The 27,399-nt window shown below is 39.7% G+C and overlaps 1 protein-coding gene across 3 annotated transcripts; it reads left to right on the top strand.

The window, feature by feature from the left end:
* Positions 1-348: 348 nt before the first annotated feature.
* ASB9 (ankyrin repeat and SOCS box containing 9) lies at positions 349-27,334 on the top strand. 3 transcript variants are annotated; one of them, XM_039339868.1, is made up of 7 exons: positions 351-679; positions 10,636-10,715; positions 13,366-13,473; positions 21,525-21,675; positions 23,992-24,126; positions 25,425-25,616; positions 26,539-27,334. In XM_039339868.1, exons 1-7 carry the CDS (start codon positions 586-588, stop codon positions 26,661-26,663), a joined length of 885 nt encoding a protein of 294 aa, XP_039195802.1. In that variant the 5' UTR covers positions 351-585; the 3' UTR covers positions 26,664-27,334. The 3 variants fall into 3 exon arrangements, with proteins under 3 accessions (XP_039195800.1, XP_039195802.1, XP_039195801.1); XM_039339866.1 differs by lacking the exon at positions 26,539-27,334 and having other exon boundaries at positions 349-679; positions 23,992-24,141; positions 25,425-26,188; XM_039339867.1 differs by lacking the exon at positions 26,539-27,334 and having other exon boundaries at positions 358-679; positions 25,425-26,188.
* The last annotated feature ends 65 nt before the right edge of the window (positions 27,335-27,399 follow it).

Below are 27,399 nucleotides of genomic sequence, written 5' to 3'. Positions count from 1 at the left end.
TTAATATCCACACCCTAATGGTGTCCATTTCTATGTGAAAAGAGATACTTTGCCTTTTAATGTATATGTTCATGTTATTTTTGAATGCTAGTGCATCTATGTCTGAAAATAAAATAATGTATGCTTTGTGATAAAAGCAGAATAGATGATACTAAAATGTCTCTCTTTCCCTCCCTCCCTCCCCCTCTCCCCTTCCCTCCCCTTTCCCCTTTTTCTATTATAAATCCCCTGAAGGCACAGTTAGTTGAACAAGTTAAACTAGCTCTTTCTGTCTTGTTTTGTTGGCAACTGAGAAGTTTTCTTATAAAAACAGAAGAGAAGCATGCTGATTGGATATAGTACTGGAAAGGATATGACATCAGCCATATTCCTCACTTTGTTCTGTGTGTCTGAAATCTGAAAATGTCTAGGTGTTTTGGTCACTGTTGACAGTAGCTGCAGTAATCCCTTAATAAATAACTCATGGAACTTGAATCTGGGTTGTTTTTGTTTTTGGCTGGTTTGTTTGTTTTAAAAGAGGCAAGTTGGAATTTGAACTCTCATGATTTCAACTTTGAAGTGGAATAACTGTAGCCCAGTATTGCAATGGATGTGGAAGAAGAAAATACTGGTCTTTGCCTATTTCGAAGTTCAGGAAGGATCACTCATCCACGTTATCTACTTAATCTACTGATGGGTGGTAAGTAAACACTCTGTTATGTGCAGTTTCATAGCAGATGTGAAAAAGCCAGAGAAGTTGTGAGTTGGCAGTTAGCAGAATTTATTTCTTTAGAATATTTTTTTTCAGCAGAGAGAATAATCAATAAAAAGGATCAAATACAGAAAATACAGAAGAGTGTGCAAAAAAAGTTGCTAAAATAGAGATTTTTTTTTTAAGACTGGAGATTTACAAATGTAAATTGCATTTTGATCTGTTTGACTTTTGCATTGCTTCATAGTATCAGCATCAAATATGAGAAAGTTGATTAGTTCGCATAATTTGAACAATATCCTTCAGGGTCCTCCTCTTATTACTTGTATGTATGATGTTTTGAATAATATTGGAGTTTGTGTACAACTAGGGATAATTATTTCAGTATAATTTGGGAATTGCAGCAACAATGACCTTAGCATTCACCCCATAATGTCTCACTGTTGACTTTCTGCTTGCAAACTTCTTTAAAAAATATTGATTAAAAATGGCAGTATGCACATAAAATAATTACAATGATATGTTTGTGATCTGCAGTTTATGCTGAATTTCTATAGGGCTTCAGTGCTCTCAGCAAACATATTGATTTTCTGCAACTGAAAATAGGTTAACCTTAGTAGTTATTCCTACTTATGGTTATACAGTATTCCATTTATCATTTCAATAATAGATGTTTATATAAATTTAAAGTTGGGTCATATAATCTTAAATGCAATTTAATTCGAAAAGTTATATATTAAACAGTTTGCAAAAAATAAAGCAAAAAAATTTAAACTGGGAGAAAAGACAGATCTGAATCATGACACTTTTATAGATCTAGAAACTTGTATGGAAAATAGTTTCTTTATATTCAGTAGTCAGAAAGATTTTATTCCCCCCCCTCCCCCAACTCCTGAAGATTGTAGCTTCTGAGAAACAAGGAGCTTACAGAAGAGATATGAGATGGATGATTTTTTAAAAATGAGAAAAACAGTTCCATTCTTCATGTTCAGTTTTTTTCTGAACTTCATTCTAAGGATGAGTCCCTACATCCTTAAACATTAGAGAAAAATATTCATATATTTCTGCCATCTTTTAATCCCCTAAATAATGTCTAAAAATTATAGGAAGGTTTCTATATAAAATTTGTGCATGTATACAATTCTTATATCTAATGGTCAAACCACACTGGCAGGCTGAATTTGTGGTCTGAACACAAACAGTTTGCAAGGGAATAGTTTATAAGTACCATATATATATGGTTCAATCCTTACAGTATTGTCAGAATTGGTGATCTGGTGATCTAATAAAATATCAGCCATTAAAAATATCAATTTTAAGCTAGATATTATTTCACTTGGGCATCCCATGAATACTACTGATGGTTCACATGTTGTATGCTGCTCACTGATGATACTTTATGTTTTTAGTATGAATGCAATTGAGCTAAAAGCTATTTTATAGCATGTATAAAAAGAAAAGATTGGAAACCAACCAATATAATCAACTCTTAAATATAAATATAAGAATACATTTCTTTCATCCTGGAAACATTTTACATCAATATGAAACTTAGCTTCCCTCTGTGTAGCATGTAAAACTTCCTACATCTGTCAACAATTGTGTATTGAAGAATTATAACTTTGATATTTAGTATATTTTTTGATTATTATTTTTATACAGAGAGTTTCTCATATAGGGAAATTTCAGATATATATTAGAGGACCTTCACTGACAATTGAAATCTGACAACACTATCTTAACAGTATTCAGTTCAATGGTTCTTGAACAGTAACGTTTACTCTTGACAGCAGCTTTCTTCATGGTGTCTTGCAGATACCGTCTTTCCCCGAAAATAACACCCAGTCTTATTTATTTATTTATTTTGCCTCCAAAAAAGGCACCTAGCCTTATTTTCAGGGGGTGACTTTTCCACTCACCTCACAGCGGCAGCACTGACAGGCTCGCCCAGCTGGCCTACTTCTTCTGCAGCCAAAGGATCAGCTTCATTCTGCAACTCAGAAGGGAGCTTGGGCCTGCATTTCACAGTCAGGCCCTTCTGGAAGCCCTCTGCAGCTGATAACCAAGCAATGGATTCAATCCATAGCTCAGTTCTCGGCTGCAGAGGCCTTGCAGAACTGAGCTATGGATTGAATCCATAGCTCGGTTCTCAGCTTCAGTGATCTTCTGGAAAGGCCTCTGACTGCAAAATGCAGGCCTGGGGACACCGCAGAAGAAGTGGGCCAGCGAGGAAAGGCTTGGCTGCAAGGTAAGAGGGTGCGGGGCGCATGAGGTAGTTCCACCACCCTGCCCTAGCTTGATTTTTAGGTGTGTGCCTCACCCCAAAACTAGGGCTTATTTTGGGGGTAGGGTTTATATTACACCCCCCCAAATCAAGCTAGGGCTTATTTTCAGGGTAGGCCTTACTTTTGGGGAAAGATGGTATTTTTCCATCAGTTCCATCAATGCTACTCTGCTGAACTGTCAGGAATTGAACAAGGATTCTCTTGTAAACTGAATTTAAGTATATATGTTATACCTAAGAATAGTCAATAAATTATAGAAGTGTATATCTCCATAGAAAGTAACCGCCTTTTAAAATTTCTTCAGACCCAGGTTCTTGCTTCTTTTTTAGCAAAAGTAAATTACGTGCTAAAACATATCTCTAATACTTCCAGTACAGATCATACTCAAAGAAATCATTTTTGTAAATTTTGCCTTGTGGCAGAAATCCTTCAAAGCAATTATTTTTTCTTACATTTTTCCTGTTATTTTAGTGCTAATTCTGTAGTTTGGATATGCCAATATAATCAGCCCAGGGTATTAATGGACTAGAATGAGGATATAAAAATTAAATGCTGACTTTGCATCTTTAACAAGAGACATGTTGGGAGGGCATGCCTGGTTTATTAACACTTACTCTTTCTGCCTAAGCAAATGATAGCCGCAGAATATAGAGCCCAATTCAGTGCCCATTTTGAAAGGATATTTTCATTAATTTATTTTGACTGAACAGGCACTATTGGCACAATGCCTGTTTCTTTAGCCAGGAGCAAGACTAGTTTTGTTGCTGTCTTTAATTATTGAAAACTTTGAAATAGTTTATCTGAGCACACACTTTTATTTGAAAATCTTTCTCTGTGAAATCGGTTGTGCGATTGATCTTATAACTCCCCTACTTTAACTAACATAGTTTATGATCCTACTCATGATTAGGGACTTTGTTTTCTGGAAGTTAACTATGTAGAAAAGGTAAATGACGATAGCTCAGAACTAACTACTACTACCAACACAGATGTTAAGTTCTGTATTTATAGCTTATTTGGAGATATTATATACCCTTGACTGAAGATCAGTACATGCCTGGGATGGTCGTCCTCTTCCATCAAACTCGCAGCTTCGGGAGGGATGCACATGGAGCAATGAGAGAGGAAGGGGACACCTGCCTAGTCACCCAGATTAGTTAAATCAACTCTGGTGATAAGTGGAGTGACAGGTTGTAGACAGATTGCCCTCATATCCAAATCAAGCCCTGTACTTATAGTTTAGATAGCAGCTGGGAGTGATGGGAATTGAAATCCAACATGCATGTGGGGTATCAAGTCATCTATCATTGTGATAGCTGATATTCTTTCAACAGCACTGCATCTGCAATAATAATAATAATAATAATAATAATAATAATAATAATAAACGTGGTTGTGGGGCTTGTGTACTCTGAGGAAGATGAGAGCTATGCCAGAGGTTCAACCATACTGGACAGGTCTCATCAGAGGAGTCAGACAAAGAGTGTCTCTCCCATAAAAAATATGGTGAGACGTAAATTTCAGAATGCCATACCGGCTCGGACGTCGCCCGGGTTAACAAGGTCCGCACTAGATATTGGAGTTCCTGGATATCTGGTGAAAAATGGGTTACAGGACTCAGGACTGTTGGCTGAGCAACCAGGGCCAGCAGCTGCAGAACTACTGGAAGAAAAGGTGTTTACCCGTCGCAGATACACAGTAATGGAAAACAAAGAAATAATGATCTGTTACTACAGATCAAGTCCAACAAGAAGAGGATATCTAAAACGAATGCACCAGTTCTGGAAAGAACAACATCCAGAATCAGAAATAACAGAACAGAGACTAGCAGATCAACGCCGATTTATAACACGAAATAAAGTATTCACAGAAACAGAATTGGACGAACTGCAAAGGTTTACCCAGGGCAAAGAAATCAAAGCCTTACAGAAGTAATTCAGAATGTAGAGGCAAACCAGGGGGAGTTGGCAGTGAAGGAATCCAGCAGAGATATACAACTGTTCTCATTTGGAAACCAGGCACCTCTTCCTCAGGAAGAACAAAACCCTCTAACTAAAGAAATAAAAGAATTGAAACAAAGAATAACTGAGCATCTAGAACAGCACAAAAACAACAGAATAAGGCTGCCTGCATTGAAGCTTGTTCCAAAGAAACAGCTAGCACAAGCATTAAAAGATGCAAATACTGCAATAGCAAGTATAAGCACCAATTCACTGCAAGAAACAAACCAATTAATGTACAGCACAGCTGCAGTTATAACAGAATACCTGGGATGTAAAATCAACAAAAAAGAAAAACAAACAAACAGTGCACCACAAAAATGGAAGGTTAGACTAGAAAATAAGATCAGCAAGTTAAGATCACATGCAAGCAAGCTAGAACAGATGAAAGAAAAGAAGCTGAAGAACAAGAAGACCAAAGAATACCTAATCAAGAAATACCACTTAGAAACAAGGAAGATCAAGGAAGCACTGGAAATAATAAAGCAACAAATAACAGCTATAGCCAGGAAAATCAGTAGATATGAAGCTCGAATTGCAAACTATAGGCAGAACCTCCAATTTCAATCCAATCAGAAACGTTTCTACCAATCCATCAATGGAGAAACTGCAAGGAATCAGTCAGTACCTGACAAGGAAGAAACAGTGCAATTCTGGAAGCAGATATGGGATAACCCAAAGAAATACAACAAGGATGCAGCTTGGTTAAAAGAGGTGGATGCAAATAAAACAGAAGTTGAAATGAAAGAACTAGTAATAACAACAAAAATGGTAGAAAAAAGAGCAAAGAAAATCAAAAATTGGTCAGCACCAGGTGAAGATGAACTGCATGGGTTTTGGTTGAAACATCTAACTGTTATACACCCACTCATTGCCAAGCAGTTCAACAATATACTACAAGGAGGAGAAATTGAAAAGTGGCTAACAACTGGGAAAACCTACCTAATAATGAAAAATCCAGCAAAAGGGGCAACACCAGGTAACTACAGGCCAATTACCTGCTTACCAACAACTTTCAAATTACTAACTGGTGTGGTAGCTGATGCAGTACAACAGCATCTAGTTGAAAACAATCTCTTTCCACCTGAGCAGAAAGGAAACCGCCCCAATAGCAGAGGAACAAAAGATCAACTCCTAATAGACAAAATGATCTTGGAAAACTGCAAGAGAAGGAAGACCAACCTGAATGTGGCATGGATTGACTACAAAAAGGCATTTGACTCTCTGCCACATGATTGGATAATAAAGTGCCTAGAAATAACAGGAGTCAGTAGAAACATCAGAAAATTTGTGCAAAGATCGATGGCACAATGGAAGACACAGTTGCAGATCAATGGTGAGAAAGCTGGGAGAGGTTAATATCAAGAGAGGAATATTTCAAGGAGATTCATTATCACCATTACTATTTGTTATTGCACTGTTTCCTCTGTCAACAATACTGAATAACTCAGGACATGGCTATCAAACATCAAAAACATCTGCTAGACTATCCCACCTCCTTTACATGGATGATCTGAAGCTGTATGGAAAAACATCATCTGAAATAGAATCGCTGCTCAACACTGTCCGTATATATAGCCAAGATATTGTAATGGAGTTTGGCTTGGACAAATGTGCCACACTTACTATCAAACAAGGAAAAATAGTGAAAACTGAAGGAATCAAGATGCCCCACGAAAATAACATTAAGAGTCTGGATGAGGAAGAGTACTACAAATACTTGGGTATCCTTCAAGCTGACAACATCAAGCACACTGAAGTCAAGAAAAAGATTAGAGGTGAATACATCAAGAGAGTGAAGAAGATCTTAAAATCCAAACTCAATGGAGGAAATACCATAAAGGCAATCAACACCTGGGCAATCCCAGTCATTAGGTACACAGCTGGAATAGTGGACTGGACTCAAGCAGAACTAAAAGCAATGGATAGGCAGACCAGAAAAATAATGACAATGAATCATGCCCTTCATCCACGCAGTGACATTGATAGACTTTATCTACCAAGGCAAATAGGTGGGCGTGGAATGCTACAAGTACATCAGATGGTTGAAGAAGAAAAAATGGCTTTGGAAGAATATCTGAAGAACAATGATGAAGATGCACTGAAATTAGTATATCAGGAAGGCTTACTAACTACTGGAGAGACCAAACTGGCCTACAAGAAAGACCAAATGAAGAACAGAATAGAGGCATGGGAAGACAAAGCACTACATGGCCAATACATTAAAAAAATAGCTGGGAAAGCAGATAATAATAAAACCTGGCAATGGCTAAGAGCAGGAAAATTGAAGAAAGAGACCGAGGGATTAATTCTGGCTGCACAAGACCAAGCCTTAAGGACAAATGCATACAAAGTCAAAATTGAGAAGACAGCAACAGAGAAAGTCATAGAAAATGATAAAATTAAACTGCTCTGGGACTTCAGAATTCAAATAGACAAGCACCTGCAACATAACACCCCAGACTTAACAATTGTCGATAAGAAAGACAAAAAAGTCTGGATAGTGGACGTGGCAGTGCCTGGAGACAGCAGAATAGAAGAGAAAGAACTGGAGAAGATAACAAAATACAAAGACCTACAAATAGAAATAGAAAGACTGTGGCAAAAGCAAGCAAGGGTAGTACCAATAGTAATAGGCTCCTTGGGTGCAATCCCAAAACAACTGGAGCACCACTTGAACACCATTGGCATTGACAAATTCGCTATTAGTCAATTGCAAAAGGCGGCCTTATTAGGAACTGCTTCCATCCTGCGACGATACCTGTAATACCATCAAACATCTACTTCTGCCTATCCCAGGTCCTGGGTAAGGACTCGATAGGTAGACAAAATGCCAAATCCAGTCTGAACATCTGGCTGACTGTGCGATGATTGACAATAATAATAATATATTGAAATTTTATGATCCCACCAGTTTTTGCTTACAGGAAAATATCATTTGCCTGTAAGCAAAAACTGGTGGGATCATAAAATAGAGAAAGTCATAGAAAATGATAAAATTAAACTGCTCTGGGACTTCAGAATTCAAACAGACAAGCACCTGCAACATAACACCCCAGACTTAACAATTGTCGATAAGAAAGACAAAAAAGTCTGGATAGTGGACGTGGCAGTGCCTGGAGACAGCAGAATAGACGAGAAAGAACTGGAGAAGATAACAAAATACAAAGACCTACAAATAGAAATAGAAAGACTGTGGCAAAAGCAAGCAAGGGTAGTACCAATAGTCATAGGCTCCTTGGGTGCAATCCCAAAACAACTGGAGCACCACTTGAACACCATTGGCATTGACAAATTCGCTATTAGTCAATTGCAAAAGGCGGCCTTATTAGGAACTGCTTCCATCCTGCGACGATACCTGTAATACCATCAAACATCTACTTCTGCCTATCCCAGGTCCTGGTAAGGACTCGATAGGTAGACAAAATGCCAAATCCAGTCTGAACATCTGGCTGACTGTGCGATGATTGACAATAATAATAATATATTGAAATTTTATGATCCCACCAGTTTTTGCTTACAGGAAAATATCATTTGCCTGTAAGCAAAAACTGGTGGGATCATAAAATAGAGAAAGTCATAGAAAATGATAAAATTAAACTGCTCTGGGACTTCAGAATTCAAACAGACAAGCACCTGCAACATAACACCCCAGACTTAACAATTGTCGATAAGAAAGACAAAAAAGTCTGGATAGTGGACGTGGCAGTGCCTGGAGATAGCAGAATAGAAGAGAAAGAACTGGAGAAGATAACAAAATACAAAGACCTACAAATAGAAATAGAAAGACTGTGGCAAAAGCAAGCAAGGGTAGTACCAATAGTCATAGGCTCCTTGGGTGCAATCCCAAAACAACTGGAGCACCACTTGAACACCATTGGCATTGACAAATTCGCTATTAGTCAATTGCAAAAGGCAGCCTTATAGGAACTGCTTCCATCCTGCGACGATATCTGTAATACCATCAAACATCCACATCTGCCTATCCCAGGTCCTGGGTAAGGACTCGATAGGTAGACAAAATGCCAAATCCAGTCTGAACATCTGGCTGACTGTTCAATGATCCATAATAATAATATATTGAAATTAGAAAGGCCACAAATCTGAAAGAAAATTGAGCTGAATGGGGTCATCTGATCATTTAGTTCACTTAACTAAAAGCAAGAATATTCATGAACATTATCCTTAAAAAAATGAGGCCATACTGTCCAAGTCCATGCTTGAAGTAAAAGACCATTTAAAATGATTGAAGAGTCATGAAATTGAAAGATTTTTTAAATTCTTTTTCAGGTAAATAAGAGGGATAACATTTTTGCTGATCTGTATTTCTTGTTAGCCTCTATTGTGGAATTGTGTTTCTTTAGCACTATATTAATTATCTGACACAATGTGAAAAAGAAGTGTCAGATAGCAAATGTAATTTTTTCGTTTTTATCATCAAATTGAGCAGAAACCTAGTCATTACCAACTGCTGGTTATTTTCTTGGAAACATTTACAATAACTTTTCAATATGTTGTATTACTACTATACTGGCATTCAATTTGTTACTTTAGAACCAAATAGTTTATAGAATTTTAAACCAAGGAACTTAGATTCTAAATTTTGACATCAATGAAAAGGAGAAAATGAAGGAAAGGAAGGTAGAGATTATAAATAAACTAATGTGTTTTATGTAGCAGGTATTTAAGTTTAGTTGTAGGCTGAGTTCATGTGCAATGTAGCAGCTCAGGCACTGTATTAAGCCCTTGTAGAAGAGGCAGTCTTAGAAGTAGCATTTAGTTGAATGGAGGATTATTTAACTTCTCTGGTAAGCAGGTTAGCCATACAAGACAGCAAGAGAGAAATAGTGAAGTTGTTTAAGGTCCTCAGGTATCGCTGTAGGACCAAGGTCACAATTAGGTATTTTGTGTTATAAGTGGAGACAGAAAACATGGGTCATGGATTTAATACAGTACATTGGATTTGGGAATGGAAAGAAATCCGGAATATAAGACCTGATGTGGAATCAGAGCCATGCTTAATATAAATACATTTGATGAGCATATTTTGACGAGTCCCATTCCACCTCCCTGCCCATGTTTACATATGGAACAGAGTGTGTGAATGGGATCTACTCATTGATGTGTCCCAGTTCCTGTTCACATTCAGAATTCTTGATATGAAATTCAGGAGCAGACTTTGAAACTTATTCCTGCCTTATGTCATGTGCATAACTCCCATATTTCATGCCATGCATGAAATCTGCTATAGTTAAGGGGTTTTACATTCCTTCAGTTTTGTTGGAGGTAAAAAGCTGTGCCTTTTTTGTAAATTGTTTTTCTCACATTAGGCAACCAAATAAAATGAGCAGCATAGCAAAAGGCATAGAGATGGCAGTAGTCATCTTGATGACTAGCTTTTGTCTGTTTCATCGTGTGATATTTTGGGTTTTTCCCCGAGTTATATGGGTCTTAAGATAAGAATGACCTGCAAGGCAATAAAATATAATTGCCTTTGCTTATTGAAGCAGTATGAAGTATTTAATCATACCGAAACCCATAAATGCATATAATCTTAGAAAATCCCTTTAGGTAGTGGGAGCTTTATTAAAGTATTATCCAAATTCAAGTATAGAGATATACTAATTAAATTATATCCTTTTTCTCCATCTTCATACAGATTTTGTCTCTGACTGGTCTCCTTTACATGAAGCATCCATTCATGGGAGACTACATGCTCTGAAGAAACTCATCAATCAGGTATGGTGATAAAAAGGAGATCAATCTTTTGCTTATCCTCATCATTAAATACTTTTCTGAAGACAGGCTGTACTTCACAATATAAGGTTGACTTTGCTTTGACTTCAAGGAAATCTATATTGCAGTATTTTTTCTCTCTTTCTTTACAATATTTATAGCCAACTTTCTCATTTTTATTTACATACAAACATGCACATCATTAAAAACACTAGTATATCAAAGGTGCCACTGACAATCTGAGGGCAATAAATCTGCTGAACAGTGCTGCTTTTGCCTTCTCACATAGTAATTACAGCGTTAAGATTCCCTTAACTTTGAGGAGACTTTTCCATAAGATGGGGGCCACTACTGGGGCTTGCTATGTGATCCATACCTCTTGAACACGATAGGTTGGAGGGGATGGACCAGCAACTGGTGTTCACTAAATGACTGTGCAGGTGGCACATTCAAATTTAGCAAGATATTTCCAGGTATCTCCCAGTGCTGTACTGTGCTGTAAAAGGCTTACACATTATAACCAGCACTTTTAATTGAACCTAGTAGCCTTTTGGTAACCAATGATGTGACTTTGGAATAGGAGTACAGGTACTCCTCAATTTATGATCAGTTGCTTAGTGACCTTTCAAAGTTACAATAGACACCCAATCCAAAGGTTCTTATAACCCGGTTCTGAAGTTCTGATGGCCACATCCCCTGTAGTCATGTGACTGCATGTCAGGTGCTCCATAACCAACTCACATTTATGGCTGTTTGTGATGTTCTGCAGTCATATGTTTTACAATATTTTTGTCCAAACTAGCATTTACTTCAGGTTTTCAGCAAAAATGTGCCATAGCTAACAATGGTTTCACTTTATCACCACTGCATTCATTTCATGACTTTGCATTTATGACCATTTCATTCTTAATCTAAGCTTGTTGGGCCCCAACTAAATCTTTACAGTCTTCAGACACTCATTCAGGAATTCCATGGTATCTCTGGTTGAGCTTATATGTTATTGTATACAGTATGTGGATACATATGGTCCTCAATTTATGACAATTCATTTAATAACTGTCTGAAGTGCTGAAAAAAGTGACTTACAACTAGTCCTTGTGGTCACATGATCAGAATTCAGGAGCTGGCATATATTTATGATAATTGCAGTGCCCCAGGGACATGTGAACATCATTTGTGACTTTCACAAAGGGCTTCCAACAAGCAAAGACAGTGGGGTTCATTTAACAACATGAGATGCTTAACAATTGCAGCAAAAAAAGATAGTAAAATCAGGCACAATTCACTTGACACATTGCTTACTGACAGAAGTTTGGGACCCAACTGTGATTGTGAGGACTATCTGGACTATCATCCACATAGGGATAACACTTCAATAGGTGAATGAGCTTCTCCAGCTTTTTCATGCAGAAGTTAAAAAATATGGGGAAAAGCAGCAGTCCATAAAAAACCTTGGAGTTCCTTGCAGATTCATTTTGTTATAGCTACTGATTATGTGGCATTCATGCATTTTGATTTCATTGTGCTAAGTGTGTAAAACTAATTTACATCCATGCTTGACATTTCATCTTGAACAGGAGGATAGATGGGAAACAAAAAAGGATAACTGGGAAAAAAGATTCTGTAAAATTCTGCTCTGATTTGCTGAGTTATTTGTAGAAAAATACAAAGTAAAATGTAATAAAAATCAATTAAAATGCAATATAATTGTGTAGGTTCTTCTTCACCTAATCCAGAAGAACAGATCTTTTTGACAGGGGAAAATGGTTGAGCACTCAAGTTTTCAATGATTCGCTAAAAATACACCAATAAACATGGTGGAAGAATTAAATGTGATCAAGCAGGATTTAACTAAAATTAATTTCTGTGAATGTATTTCTTTCTCCTTCACATTAAAAGACTCATAAAAATATTTTGAGGAGCTTTCAAGGCAGCCTTCTGCTCTGTGGACTTCTGGTTATTGAAACTTTGCAAGTAAATCAATCAATTTAAGTAAAACTATATTTGTAAGTAAATATTATTTTATTTTGAAGGCTTGAGTGATTTAATTTCTCCTTTTGCCTTTTTTGAATCCATACTTTTATGCTTTTGAAAAACCAAAATAAAATGATGAGAAGTAAGTCAAGTTTTTCTTCTTCATGTGGTGGTGGTAGTTGTGGTGGGATGTGAATCTTGACACGTGTCAATTTTAGAAAGCCCTGGATCAAGCCAAAGACCTTTTGATCCAATATTCAACTCTCATTACGACCATTTCAGTAGTAGAAAATTTGGGGCCAAGACCTGAGTCCAAGTGCATCCTTCCATTAGAGTTTTCATTGAGGCTTGACATTTTCAAAGCAAATAGTTTCCCATATATTTCTGCCACAATATTTAAGATATACTGTAACAGTGTTGGGGAAAAAATCTGCATCCAGCAGAGAGCATATTGTTTAGGAAAATTAATACATTTTAAGTTGCAGAATAAGCTTTAAGTGGTTCAAAGATGACCTGATACTATAGTTGCCATATTATAATGGCCTGATGCTACTTAAAACCCAAATAATGGGTTAATCTACTGGTGGAAACAGTAGATCCAATCTTTAGTTCGGTTAGTTTAGATTTGAAAACAACATGTGGGATTTCTCTCTAACTATGCTTTTTGTTGTTGTACCAGGGAGCTAGTGTGAATTTTAGGACAGCAGATTGTGTATCTCCTCTCCATGAAGCTTGCTTAGGAGGACATGCTGCATGTGTCAGTGTTTTATTAAAACATGGAGCCAACGTAAGTACTCAAAGATCTAGTTATAGTGCATGCAAGAAAAATAAATAATTCTTCAGCATGATGAATGTAGAATCCACTGGTGGGTAATCTCAGCCTTCCTGCTCAGAAGAGACTAAGTCAGAACTTTAGCCATGCTTCCCTCTGGGAGTGTCCCCCAGTTTTTGACTTAGTCTCAGCTCAGTAGGACGCAACTCCTTTGGCTCCTCAGTTAGACTAGGTTAATTAATTTGGTTTATTTTTAATTGGATTTCAATTTATTCAAAAGATCTCTAAATTCAGGTGTTTTTATTCTTCCTTGATATTTGGACTCAAATTGGCAAAGAATTTGGCAGTAATCCTCCTGGATATTACTCAGGCCTTTGGGCCACAAGAGCCTAACAGGCTCCTACAGAGCAGGTTACAGGCTGATCTGAAGTGGAGTGTTTTCGCTTCCATCGAGATGATCAGCGGGACCCCTGATCAGCCGGACAGCTGGCTTGCGGTGTTTCAGAGTTCCTCGGAGCTTGTACGGACCGGAGGGCTTCCCTTTCCTTGCTGTTGCCGACGCACGAGGTTTCTCTGTTGGAAGCAGGTGACTTCGGATTGCAGCGAAGCTGAGCAACCAAACCGCAAGTGCTTTTTTCAGAGCGGGGGGAAGGGAGCCTATTTAGACTGCAGATTTTTAAGGCCCTTCCTTCCAAGGGGACTTGTAGCTCCATTTTCTCAGTTTTTTGGCATGTTTGCCATTGTTCAAGAGGCACTAGAAGACACAGCTGCCATTTGAATGCATGCTCAAGGCGCGGCTGCCATTTTGAGAGCGATTTAGGCGCAGACGCCATTTTGTAGGGACCTCGTGTTCCTTTGAGCTCTATTGGGACCTGCTTGCTTAATTGCCCTGGCCTGCTGTGTCAGGCCTTCACTGGGGGGAAGCATTGAAGATCTTTCTGGATAATTTGGTGCATTATTAAGGGAATCACATCAGTGATCGCCTCATTGCACTTGCATTATTATTTTGACTACTCATGAAATTCAGGTTGTATATCCTTCTTTACTGTGTGTGTTGAGCGAAGGGGAATTTATTAGAATCCACCTGTTTCTGTTTAGTCTGTGGCACTGTGCCACAAGGCCTTGACAGGCAGTTCTAGTGAACTGTCTGGCTGTTTTTTGCCATTGCTGTGGTTCAGAGCGAGGGTCATTTTCCCGTCTCTGACAACTAGATCTGCGTGTTTGGGTTCCCCCCACTTCTAGATATCCCTTGCCTGGATTGTCTAGATTGCAATGGCAGACAGTTCCTCACCCCAGGCATCACAAGGCTCTGGTATTCCCCCCACACAGACAAAGCGCAGATCAACTGATTTGGATGGGGGAGGAAAGAAAAAGGCCAAGACAAAGCATTTATCTACCAAAGAGTCGTCCAAGGCAGCCGAGCCAGAAGCCATGAGGAGACACCAGGCGCTGGAGAGGGAATTCTCCAAAGCCCAAAGACTCATGTCCAGTGAAGCTGAAGTGGTTCCCCCCATTCCATTGGACACTTCTCCATTTGAGCCTCCATTTGCGCCTTCCCAGGATGCCCCTCGGGCATGGTCTTCTCAGGGGGAAATTGAACAGGTTGGTCCCCCTCGCTCCTCCTCTTCTTCTATACAGCCTGGTCCTGAGGCAACGTATGTCCCAATGGAGGTTGGGGCTAGTTCTATGAAACAACGAAATATATGGTCTGAAAGGCAGTTTCAGGCATTCATGCACCATGAATTTATGCAATTTGTGTTATCCTCTAGCAGTACTACGGTAGAGGAACAGTGGTCATCTCTGGCCACATCAGTGGTTCCCCCCATTCCATTGGACACTTCTCCATTTGAGCCTCCATTTGCACCTTCCCATGATTACCCTAGGGCATGGTCTCCTCAGGGGGAAACTGAACAGTTTGGTCCCCCTCGCTCATTATGTTCACCTACACAATAGGGTCCTGAAGCCACATATGCCACAACTGAGACTGGGGTCAGTTCTAGGGACCAACAGAATATGTGGTCAGCACAATTTCAGGCATTTATGCAACATGCATTTACTCAATTTATGTCATCCTCTAGGAGTCAACCACCTTTGCAACCTCCATTGCCTCCATCCTTAATAATAATAATAATAATAGTAGTAGTAAAGTTGGAAGGGACCTTGGAGGTCATCTAGTCCAACCCCCTGCTCGGGCAGGAAACCCTACACCATTTCGGACAAATGGCTGTCCAGTCTCTTCTTAAAAACTTCCAGTGTTGGAGCATTTACTGCTTCTGGAGGCAGGCTGTTCCACTGATTGATTGTTCTCACTGTCAGGAAGTTTCTCCTTAGTTCTAGGTTGCTTCTCTCCTTGATTATTTTCCACCCGTTGCTTCTTGTCCTGCCTTCAGGTGCTTTGGAAAATAGCTTAATTCCCTCTTCTTTATGGCAGCCCCTGAGATATTGGAATACTGCTATCATGTCCCCCCTTGTCCTTCTCTTCGTTAAACGAGACATACCCAATTCTCGCAACCGTTCCTTATATGTTTTAGCCTCCAGTCCCCTAATCATCTTTGTTGCTCTTCTCTGTACTCTTTCTAGAGTCTCAACATCTTTTTTACATCGTGGTGACCAAAACTGGATGCAGTATTCCAAGTGTGGCCTTACCAAGGCATTGAAGAGTGGTATTAATACTTCACGTGATCTTGATTCTACCCCTCTGTTAATGCAGCCTAGCACTGTGTTGGCCTTTTTGGCAGCTGCAGCACACTGCTGGCTCATATTTAAGTGATTGTCTACTAGGACTCTGAAGTCCTTCTCACAGTTACTACTGTTGAGCATGGTGCCACCTATGCTGTACTTGTGCATTTGGGTTTTCTTGCCTAAATGTAGAACCTTGCTTTTTTCACCATTGAATTTCATTTTGTTAGTTAGTGCCCAGTGTTCAAGTCTGTCCAGATCCTTCTGTATCTTAAGCCTGTCTTCTGGAGTGTTGGCTATTCCTGCCAGCTTGGTGTCGTCTGCAAATTTGATGAGTTCCCCATCTATTCCTTCATCCAAATTGTTGATGAAGATATTGAAGAGTACTGGGCCCAGAACAGAGCCCTGGGGCACCCCACTACACACTTCCCTCCATATAGATGCAGTTCCATTGAGGACCACTCGCTGAGTACGGCCGGTCAGCCAGCTATGGATCCATCTGGTGGTGGTTCTGTCTACCCCACATTTTTCTATCTTGTCAAGTAGTAGGTTGTGATCTACTTTATCAAATGCCTTACTGAAGTCCAAGTAAATTATTTCCACAGCATTCCTCTGATCAACTAATTTTGTCACTTGGTCAAAGAATGCAATAAGATTTGTCTGGCATGATCTCTTTTTGACAAACCCATGTTGGCTTTTAGTAATGACTTTGTTTGCCTCTAGGTGTTCGTTGATTCGTTGTTTGATTATCTTTTCCAGGATCTTCCCAGGTATTGAGGTCAGTCTGATAGGTCTGTAATTTCCTGGATCCATTTTTTTTCCTTTTTTGAGGATGGGAACTACATCAGCTCTTTTCCAGTCCTCTGGTAGTTCCCCTGTGTTCCAGGATCTTTGAAAAATATAGTTCAGTGGCTCCGATATTACATCTGCCAGTTCCTTGAGAACTCTGGGGTGTAATCCATCTGGTCCTGGTGATTTGAACTCATCTAGGCTGGACAGCTGCTCCCTAACAATTTTCTTGCTTATCTTAACTTGTGTTTCTGTTTCGTTTTTTATGGCACTATTTTTGATAGGTTGGTCTGTTTTTTCCCTTTGTGTAAAGACAGATGCAAAAAATGAGTTAAATAGTTCTAGGTAAATAGCCAGGTATTCCGCCAGATCCAATGCAGCCACCGTTGCTTCTCGCAGATTACTGTGGCTGAAACAGTGGCGGACTGACTTAAAGTCCAAGTGGCGTCTGTCAACGTCCAAATACAGTGGTACACACCTATTCGGTTCAGTCCTCGAACCACATATAATTGAAGGCAAGGACAAATGTAAGATCCTGGCACACCCATCCAAAAAATCAGATAAGCGGCCCCAGCAGGACTTTCGTAGGCAGGCCTTCCATCCCAGTGGTTCCTGGGAGTGGAGGCAGCCCTTTTGGACCGGGCAATCCTGGGATTGGCCCAGAGGCTCGCGATCCTTTCCCCCCAGGCAGGATCGCCAACAGGACCACCAGAGCATTGCAGCCAAGGGCCAGTTCCAGTCCAAGCGTCCCTTCCGGGGCTCTGGGGGCTGTCCCAAGTGATGCCAAGGAGGACTATCCCATAGGGGGTCGCTTGGCACTGTTCAGCGACGTTTGAGAGGTCACCACCACCGACTCTTGGGTCAGAGAGACCATAAAACACGGACTCGCTCTAGAGTTTTATTCACCTCCCCCAGATCATTTCATACAGTGCCCAGTATCACAAAACACAACCAAAGCAAAATTAGTAGCCACGACCATCTCCCATTTGGTAGAAATCAAGGCAATAGAGCCTGTTCCAGAGGAACAGGAAGGAGAGGGGTTTTACTCCATTCTGTTCATGGTTCCCAGAGCCTCAGGGGGATGGAGGGTGATACTGGACTTAAAGGGTCTGAATTACTTCTTGACCTACAGAAGGTTCAAGATGTAGTCCCTAAAGTCCATTCTGGCCAGCATCAGGAAAGGGGACTTTCTCTCCTCCATAGACCTGACAGAGGCATACTTACACATTCCAATACTTCCGGACCACTGCAGGTTCCTTCAGTTTTGTTACGCGCACCGACATTACCAATACAGAGCTCTTCCCTTTGGCCTCTCTTCAGTCCCAAGGGTCTTCACAAAAGTTTTGGCAGTATTGGCGGCCCAACTCAGGAAGATGCCGGTGCGCGTGCAATGCTATCTCGGCAATATCTTAGTACAGTCCAGTTCCTTCCAGTCGGCTCAGTCAGACCTGGAAATCACGATACATACCCTTCAGGTTCATGGGTTCTCCGTGAACTTCAAAAAGAGCCACATGTTCCCCACAAAGTGCCTCCTTCATCTAGGGGCAATTATAGATTCAGATCTTTGCAAGGTTTATCTTTCACAGGAGCATCGGGTCAGCATCTGAAAGCTCATGCACCAGGTTCGAAGAGAGAGAACAGTGCCTCTGGTCCATCTGTCTCAGCTCCTGGGAAAGATGGTTTCTTGCATGGGGATTGTTCCATGGGCCAGACTTCACTCCAGAAGCCTTCAATGGTTCCTCCTTCCCTTCCAGAAACAGAACCTCAGTTCATCCACCAGAAAGGTCAGGGTTCCTCATCATACTCTGTCATCTCTTCTTTGGTGGGCTTCATCTGCAATGTCCAAGGGGACCATTTTCAAGGAGCCTTTCAGGCTCACCTTGATTACAGATGCCAGTCTGTTCGGTTGGGGTACCCATCTTCAGACCCATCTTGCCCAGGGACAGTGGTCCCAATTGGATCTAGTCCACAACATAAATTGGCTCAAACTCAGAGCCATACACTTAGCTCTCTGTCGGTTTTCCTCCCTAGTGACGGGACAGCACGTCCTGATCCTGACAGACAATGTGGCAGCCAAGGCTCATGTCAACAAACAGGGAGGGACCCGGTCCTGGTCACTCATGCAGGAGGCCTTGGAGCTGGGTCTGTGGGCAGAGTCCACTCTGGGTTCCATCAGGGCGGAACACATATTGGGGGAAGCAAATCGACAAGCAGATTCCCTGAGCAGGGTCACAGTAGACCATTCAGAGTGGCTACTGGACCTGGAACTGTTCAGGGAAATCTCGGCCAGGTTTGGCCATCCACATCTGGATCTCCTTGCCTCCCCGATGAATGCCCAACTTCCCAGGTTCTTTTCCAGGTTTCCAACAAGGGGGGTGGAGGGAACGGACGCCCTCCGGTGCAAGGGTCGGAGGGCCTGCTCTATGCCTTTCGTCCTCTCCTGTTGTTACAGGCAACCATTTGCAAACTGATTCAGGAAGGGGTGGAGATAATCTTAATTGCTCCACATTGGCCAAGGCGTCCGTGGTTTGCAGACCTTGTGGATCTATTGCTCTCGCCACCGTGGAGGATTCCCCCGGACTGAGTGGCTCTCAGCCAAGGGAATCTTCAACATCCAGATCCACAGTAGCTCCAGTTGGCCGCCTTGCACTTGAGTGGGAAAGTTTAGCTAGGCAATCCTATTTGTCCGGGGTGATCTCGATGATCCAGGCCTCAAGACGCCCCTCAACTAATAGGATTTTTGACGCCACATGGAAGAACTTCTGCACGTGGTGCACTAAACAGCAGCTCAGGCCATTATCAGTCACCATTCCTAACATATTGGAGTATCTCTTGGAAGGTATGAATAAGGGTCTATCACCTAGTACCATCGCAGACAGGTTGCGGCCTTGCAAACAGTCCTTACCTGTGACAACCTGGTCCCTTTATCGCATCATCCGGCTATAAGTGCCTTTCTGAAGGGAGCGGTTAACGCCAGATCACCTGTGGTCCATCGTTATCCCTCTTGGGACTTACCTAGGGTGTTACAAGCCCTGACTTCTCCGCCGTTTGAGCCCCTTAGGTCTTGTTCACTTCATTTCCTTTCCTTAAAGGTAGCATTCTTGGTGGCTATCACATCGGCCAGATGGATTTTGGAATTGGCCGCACTCTCAGTTCAGAGTGATTTGTGTACCTTTTTTGAGGATAGGGTGGTCCTTTGTTTGGACCCTTCCTTTGTTCCTAAGGTTAACACTTGGTTTCATAGGTCACAGGACCTAGTTCTTCCAGATTTTTGTCCTAATCCGTCACATCATCTGGAGAGACAAGGGCATAAGTTAGACGTGTGCAGAGCTCTGAGTCATTATGTTAAGCAGACCTTGGCCTTTCATAAATCAGAGGCCTTGTTCGTGTCTTTTCAGCCCTCTGCCATGGGTCAGAAGGTATCCTCTTTGACCACTGGTAGATGGATCAGGGCATGTATTGCTTGGGCCTATCTTTCTCAGTCATTTCCAGTTCCTACGCATATCACCGCTCACTCGACGCGCAGTGCAGCTGCGTCTGCGGCCTGGTCCACTCAGGCATCGGTCGAGGAGATTTGTAGGGCAGTGACCTGGTCCTCCCCTTCTTCCTTTGTAAAACATTACAAGATCGATAGGTTTGCTGCGGCGGATGCCTTGTTTGGTAGGAGAGTTCTGCAGCAAGTAGTTTCTTCTCAGGAGACACAAGCCTAGACTTTCCCTCCCCGTAGGGACATGAAAGGCTTTGGTATGTCCCACCGGTGGATTCTACATTCATCATGCTGGAGAAGGGGCGTTGTCTTTCCTGAACGCCTTTTCTCAGCATGATGATGTAGAATCCACACCCTCCCTTAAGGCAGTCTAGGCAGGTGTCATGTTAATTGGAGCCATTGCGTCAGACTTCGTCATGGATGCTTCGCCTCATCAATAACTGGAGGACACTCCCAGAGGGAGGCATGGCTAAAGTTCTGACTTAGTCTTTTCTGAGCAGGAAGTCTGAGATTACCCACTGGTGGATTCTACATCATCATGCTGAGAAAAGGCGTTCAGGTAAGACAACGCCCCTTTCTAGATACTGCCTTGGTAGCTTAGGAATGTAACCTTTGCCAATGAGATCCTCGTACACTTTTTCAACAATGGTAACCCAATTAATATTCGGAAAAATAACCTGATTCATAATATTATTATTCCTATAAACCCAAATCAGGATTAATGTGCTGGAAGTGCTTTTGCTATCTGTTTGTTGCTACTAGTTCACAGTTGAATTAATTTCTTTTGTGAAGAAAGGTCAACAAGGGGATTAAAATATCCTTGACAGAAATGTCCTCTCATTTTAGCTATGTTGGAACAAGATAAGAAATGTACTTTCTGCCAATGCTCAAAAACTCTCATTTATACCCACACAAACACATTCACCTACTCAGGGCTGACAATGTTTAAGAGCTCAGATCCTAGATTTATTTTGTACTAAAGTATATTTATGGAGGTACTATGATAATAAAATGTCATTGCAAAACATTTTCCTACATAATTTTATGTTTAAAACTTTTCAACATGTTTTATAAATAAAACATTACAGTATCAATTTTTTTTTCTCTTTAGGTAAATGCCACTACTATTGACTGGAACACACCCCTGTTCAACACTTGTATCAGTGGTAGCGTTGACTGCTTGAACCTGCTACTGCAACATGGAGCCAACCCACATCCAGTTTGTGACCTGGCATCCCCCATCCATGAAGCTGCTAAAAGAGGTAAATTTGTCAGCATATATACCTATATACCATGGTAACACAAGAGGGGTACAACTTTGTGAAACAATATATTCATTGTTTCATTCCACACAAATTCTATACAAATCCACAAATGATCTCTGTTTGTTGTATGAATATTGTATAACTAAATGTTAGCTATCTGTTGTTTGGACTATAAAACAAATGTCTAGATGTGTTACAAATAATAATATCAGCCCCTCATGTGATACAGAGTAGCCATTCCCAGCAACCTCAGCCTCAAGAGCAATATTGAAGGACATGGAGCATTGCAGTTCACCTGGAAAGCTCATCATTTCCTCATCCTTCAGTCATAGCATTAGAATTTCCTCTCTGGTCAGATCATTTTGACATCAGTTCCATTTTTATATCTTTACCTACTACAGGTTTGAAAGTTGAAAAACATCAAGCTAAAATCAATGCTCTGCCCTTAGCTGCTGCAAATTCCTTAGCAAAAAAATTCCTATATTTTCATTCTGCACAAAAGGGAAAAACAAATTCAATGGTAGTCTGGTGTTTTGCAGGCTGGCTCATCCAATGTTGAAGAAAAGGGGAAAAGGGAGAGTAAAATTCTTCACCCTGCTTGTTTATCTGAGCTAGAGAAGAGTATTTGAAATTGCTTTGCAGGATTCTGTTCTTTATTGAATTCTAAAACTTTCTGCTGAGCTGGAAATAAATATTCCCTGCTTCCTAACACTGTTGACTTAGCACTGTTGACTCCAGAAGGGTCTGGATCTCTTTCAACTGGCACAGAATCCCTGTGTGGAAAGCCCTTGCTGTCTTCCCCCCAAATATGAACATTAATATAGGTTACAATTACTCTTATCTTTGGAACGACTTTATTTAAATGTTATTATTGATATACAGGTAGTCCTCAACTTACTGAGAGTGAGTAAGTGAGAAATCTATTGAGTGTTGCCCCATATTACGACTTTTCTTGCTACATTTGTTAAGTGAATCACTGCAGTTGTTGAATTAGTAACACAGTTGTTAAGTGAATCTGGTTTTCCCATTGACTGCTTGTCAGAAGTTCGCAAAAGATGATCACACACAACCAGGACACTGCAACCATCATAAATTTGAGTCACTTGTCAAGCATCAAAATGCAAATCATGTGACCATGAGGATGCTGCAATGGTCGTAAGTGTGAAAAATGGTCATAAGTCACTTTTTCAGTGTTGTTGTAACTTTTAGAATGTTAACAAGGATTTCTGGCTCCACAGCCTAGCTGTCTAAGTGGGCTTGAACATAGAGTTTGTCTTTGTAGCCATAATAATATGCTCTGAGTCCAGAGCAAAGTATGTTGATATAAAAGCTGCCATCACAGTCTATTTTACAATTCTTCACCAATGAAGCTGGTCTCTGTTGCGGTCTTATCCCAGAGTGATACTTTCAAGATAATGATTGGGGACCTTCTGGCCAGCATTGCATTTCCTTTTCGGTGTCATCTGTTGTTGGAAAAAACAATCCCTAGTTGCTTTCCTGAAATTACAGGTGGGGCAGGTTCAGGGCTCAAACTGTCTTTTATATAATGTAGGTATTTTGCATTTATTTGTAATGTTTTGTTCATCTCGTAAATTAAAGAGATTAGGGGACAGGAGAGGAAAAGGTTCTGAGAAATGCATAAAGGGAATCTGACCATCACAAGAAGATTTCTGAGATGCCTTTTCTTCACCCAGTCCAAAGCAACCCAGCAAGATGTGTCTTATTGCACAATCTGGAAATCAGGATAGTAATTCCATCTTCCTACTCCCTAATTGCTGAAGGTTTAAGCCTTGTAATAGGGAAATGTTAAAGGAAGGAGCTCATGCTTCTGATACTCCATCCTGAGGCCTGTAATCCATAGACGTTGCTCTTTCTTGGTTCTCAGCTGGGAACACTCATGCCTTGGCAGTGATAGGACTCAATTGGAGGGCAAAATTGTCAATCTGCTAAGATGAGACTGTTGCTCAACAAAGCCTGCATTACTACTTTGATGGTGTTGGAGTTTTGTCTTGTGGTGATGGTGGTCACCATCTTTGGCCAATGGGGGAGTTACATATTGACTACAGTTTAAGGGCACTGGTTCAGCCACTTATGCATAGCCAGATGACATGCGCTGTGAACGACCTGAGTATGAACCCATAACTATAATGGAAGAAGGTTGGTCAGAGAAAGAAATTGGAAAAATTGGAAAAGTTTTAAAGTTTCAGTTATTTGTAAAAACCAGTGAGTCTTTGTTCACCTTTTACATGTAAGCAACTGGAGTCTGGTTTTTGGGTTTTAATTTAATTTTTAAATCTCTGTGATCCTTTGAAGGTCATACCAAATGTGTGGAAACTCTTCTATCCAATGGAGTCAGTATTGACCATAACATAAAGCATCTTGGAACTCCACTGTACGTCGCTTGTGAGAATCAACAGTTGAAATGTGCGAAAAAGTTACTTGAGTCAGGTAATTCACTAAAAGGTATATAATATCAACAAATCATTTTGCATGCCTGAAAATGTCTATGGGTAGAGGACAGACAATCATGGGAATAGCTCTGGGAGGCCAGTAGTATTTGTAGATTGTATTTTGATGGAGAGGGAAGGGTACGGTAACTAGGATAGTACAACGCTACAACATTCCTGTGTCTCTCTTCAGTTTATCCACTAAGACACCTTCCCTCTTAATTTAATAAAATAAGCCATGCTTGAAGAGAAGAAGATGAGCCATATTGGATCAGACTAAAGCCTCAATTAATCCAGCCTTCTTCCATAGCGGCCAACCACAGGTGCTTAGGGGAAGCTAAGGAGCAGGAAGAATGAAGCAAGAGGGAATGCATTCCTCTTACTCATGTTTCTCAGAATACTGCTCTTTGATATTAGAAGTAATAGTCATGTTGACTAATATTTATTAGTCATCTTCATCTTTCATGAATGTTTATAACCTTTTAAAAGACATTCCTATTAGTGACTAACATACCTTGCTTTGTTCCGCATATTGATTTGGGTAGAATTAGCTATTTTAAAGCCAGAGTGAACATATCCACAATGAACTCATGGTGAAGCAGCAGGTTCCTATAGGGCAGGGGTAGGCAACCTTGGCTCTTTTATGACTTGTGGACTTCAACTCCCAGAATTCCTGAGCCCACCACAGGGTTATCAAGAAGCTTAACTGAATATAATTGCCAAAACACAGTGGCTTCTAGTTCTTTTGATTTCATCAGTTTGGCTTGGAACCCTGGCAAGATATTCCTGCACAGTAATGAATTTTCCTCTGTAGATTTACAAAAATCTATATGCCACCTACTCAATAGATTGTATAAACACCCATATCTTCTCAGGGCCTTTCTTCAGCAATTGTGTCAGGGTTGAAGAATTTGGTTGGTTAATTTTTTATTGCAACCTTTTCCTTAAAACCACAGCCTTGGGGAACACATGCATTGTAAACAGAAACCAATTTGAAATTATTTAAAAATGAATGAACTGTCACTGCTTCCTGCAAAAAAATTTGCATTGCTGTGTTGCATTAATGATACTGAGCATTCTTAATGTCCCATTTCAGATCAATATAATTGATACATTACTTTAGCAGTAAACCTCAACAATGAAACAGTTTGAAGCTATTTCAAATTAAGAAATGATTATTTAGGAGACCTTATGTTCCTTTGGCAATCTATAAATTGACAATTATTCAGATGGATCTGAGATAAGAAATAACTAGGTTAAATTACTGTTTGTTTAATAGTTCTATCTCATTTGTTTTAGGAGCAAGTGCAAATAGTGGAAAAGGCCTGGATTCTCCTCTCCACATAGCTGCTCAAACTTCCAATGTTGACATGGTCCATTTGCTTATTGACTTTGGAGCAAATACTAGGGTAATTAATGCAGAAGGAAAAAAGCCAATAGAGCTGGTTCCAATCAACAGTGCACTAATGCAGATATTTCTGCAGAGAGAAGGTGCCCATTAACCTTTGTTTCTTTCAAACACAGAGTACAGTATGTAAAGATCCCGAGGCATGCTTTGAATGGACATATCTGTATCACATTGTTAACTCTTACCAATGTGCCAGAATGTGCTCTTATTACATATAATATTGCTAATATTTCCACTAACTTGCGACCACTGATGCCATAATGGGTGCAACCTTATAATAATTAAAGGGAATGGTCATGGAGATAGATCCAAGTACTTCCTGTGAGACGCAGATTTCAGACAAAAGGAAGAATGGATTTTTTCCAAACCTGAAGTTTCAGATATGATATTGTTACAATCATAATTCACATTTGTAGATTTTTATAAAGTTCAACAGAAAAGTGCAAAAAAGAATATTTTTCAGTATGAAACTGGTTCATAATACTTTTATTCTCAGCAAATATGTACCCATGCATGACTGTACACATTATTATATATGCCATTTTTCAAAACCAAGACCCAAAGTGACACAAGATTTGTAAAAGGTTTGTTCTGCTGCAGTAAATTGTTTTGGCTGGTATTGTAACAGGATTGTTTAATTACAAATTAAAACAATTATATGGTACTTTTTGCAATCTTTATGGTATTATATTGCTGTGAATGCTTTAAAGGTCACAAACATGAATCTCACCATCAACACAGATTTAGAAACGTATTTATCCATTTTAAACTGCTTTATGGGACTGATTAACTTTAATCTTCAACAGTTATTCTAGATTAGAATAAACTAAAAATAATTGAGTTTGGAATGTTCCACTTCTTATATCCAGTTTAGAAGTAAATGTTTTCTATAAATATTGTTATTCTGGATTGCAAAGAACTAAAACTAGTTTAAATTCTTTAGAAAACAGATATTAAGATCATTCTTGTGGGGGGGAAGGGGTTGGCTTTTTTTTCCCCCTTTAGGGCTATTTTCCTTGATGCAGTTATGTCACCTGTGCATCTGGAGTTACTTGGGAGTCAAAAAGAAAAAGAGAATTGGTGAACCTATGTTACCAGATGAGCTAAAGAGGTTTCTTTTGTATCTATAAAAAGTGTTATATTCCTTGCTGATTAATTAATTAAAATACATAGTGTACAAGTTTTACTTCCTAGCAAAATTGTTTGTACAATTTACATTCCAAATACCCGATCAGGATTTTCAATAGAGCTAGTTTGTTTATCCCTGCATATTTTAATTGTTAGTTCCTATTTGTACATTAAATAAATTTGAGAACTAAATTAAAAATAAGATCTTGTAGCAGAATTTCAATTCCATATAGCTGATTATCTGAGATGTGTTATAAATGCTTCTATAGTAAATAGAAGATGCCAAGCACATGCAGTACTGTATTCTGTTATTATTAACAATTTTTTCTGATATGGTCCACAGCTAATTAACAAAGTATTATTGTTATTATATTAACAGTTGCCAGGAAATTATATTGTATAACAATGAATCATGGACTGGTAGTGTGATGTTCCTAAGAACTGGTATGGGCACACTTTTCATGGCATTTTTAGATTTCTTGAATTTAATTAAAATAGTAAAAGGGAAACTTAGGTAAGTTTCATTTAGTCTGGGTCATTGACCTGTAATAAAAGATTGAAAAGAAATTTAGTATGCTATAAAATAAGACAACAGATTATAGCATCATCTTTGTTTGTAAGAAAGATTTACACAGACATTTTTAGAAAATAATGTCTTGCTCAGTTCTTTATTTAAAATTCTTCCCATTTACTCATTAAAAAACTACAAAAATAAATATGAATGGGGCAGAGCAGTGA

This window comes from Crotalus tigris, unplaced genomic scaffold (assembly GCF_016545835.1).
Source record: "Crotalus tigris isolate CLP2741 ecotype Arizona unplaced genomic scaffold, ASM1654583v1 scf7180000017740.2609645, whole genome shotgun sequence".
Taxonomy (NCBI): Eukaryota; Metazoa; Chordata; class Lepidosauria; order Squamata; family Viperidae; genus Crotalus; species Crotalus tigris.
This window is presented reverse-complemented; position numbering and strand designations above follow the sequence as displayed.

What these genes read in the sequence shown, in the direction of transcription:
- ASB9 (XM_039339868.1), top strand. Translation starts at nt 586, where the DNA reads ATGGATGTGGAAGAAGAAAATACTGGTCTTTGCCTATTTCGAAGTTCA. An exon ending in TATTAAAACATGGAGCCAAC is followed by an intron (nt 13,474 to 21,524) that starts GTAAGTACTCAA and finishes TTTTCTCTTTAG; the next exon opens with GTAAATGCCACTACTATTGA. An exon ending in GAAAAAGTTACTTGAGTCAG is followed by an intron (nt 24,127 to 25,424) that starts GTAATTCACTAA and finishes CATTTGTTTTAG; the next exon opens with GAGCAAGTGCAAATAGTGGA.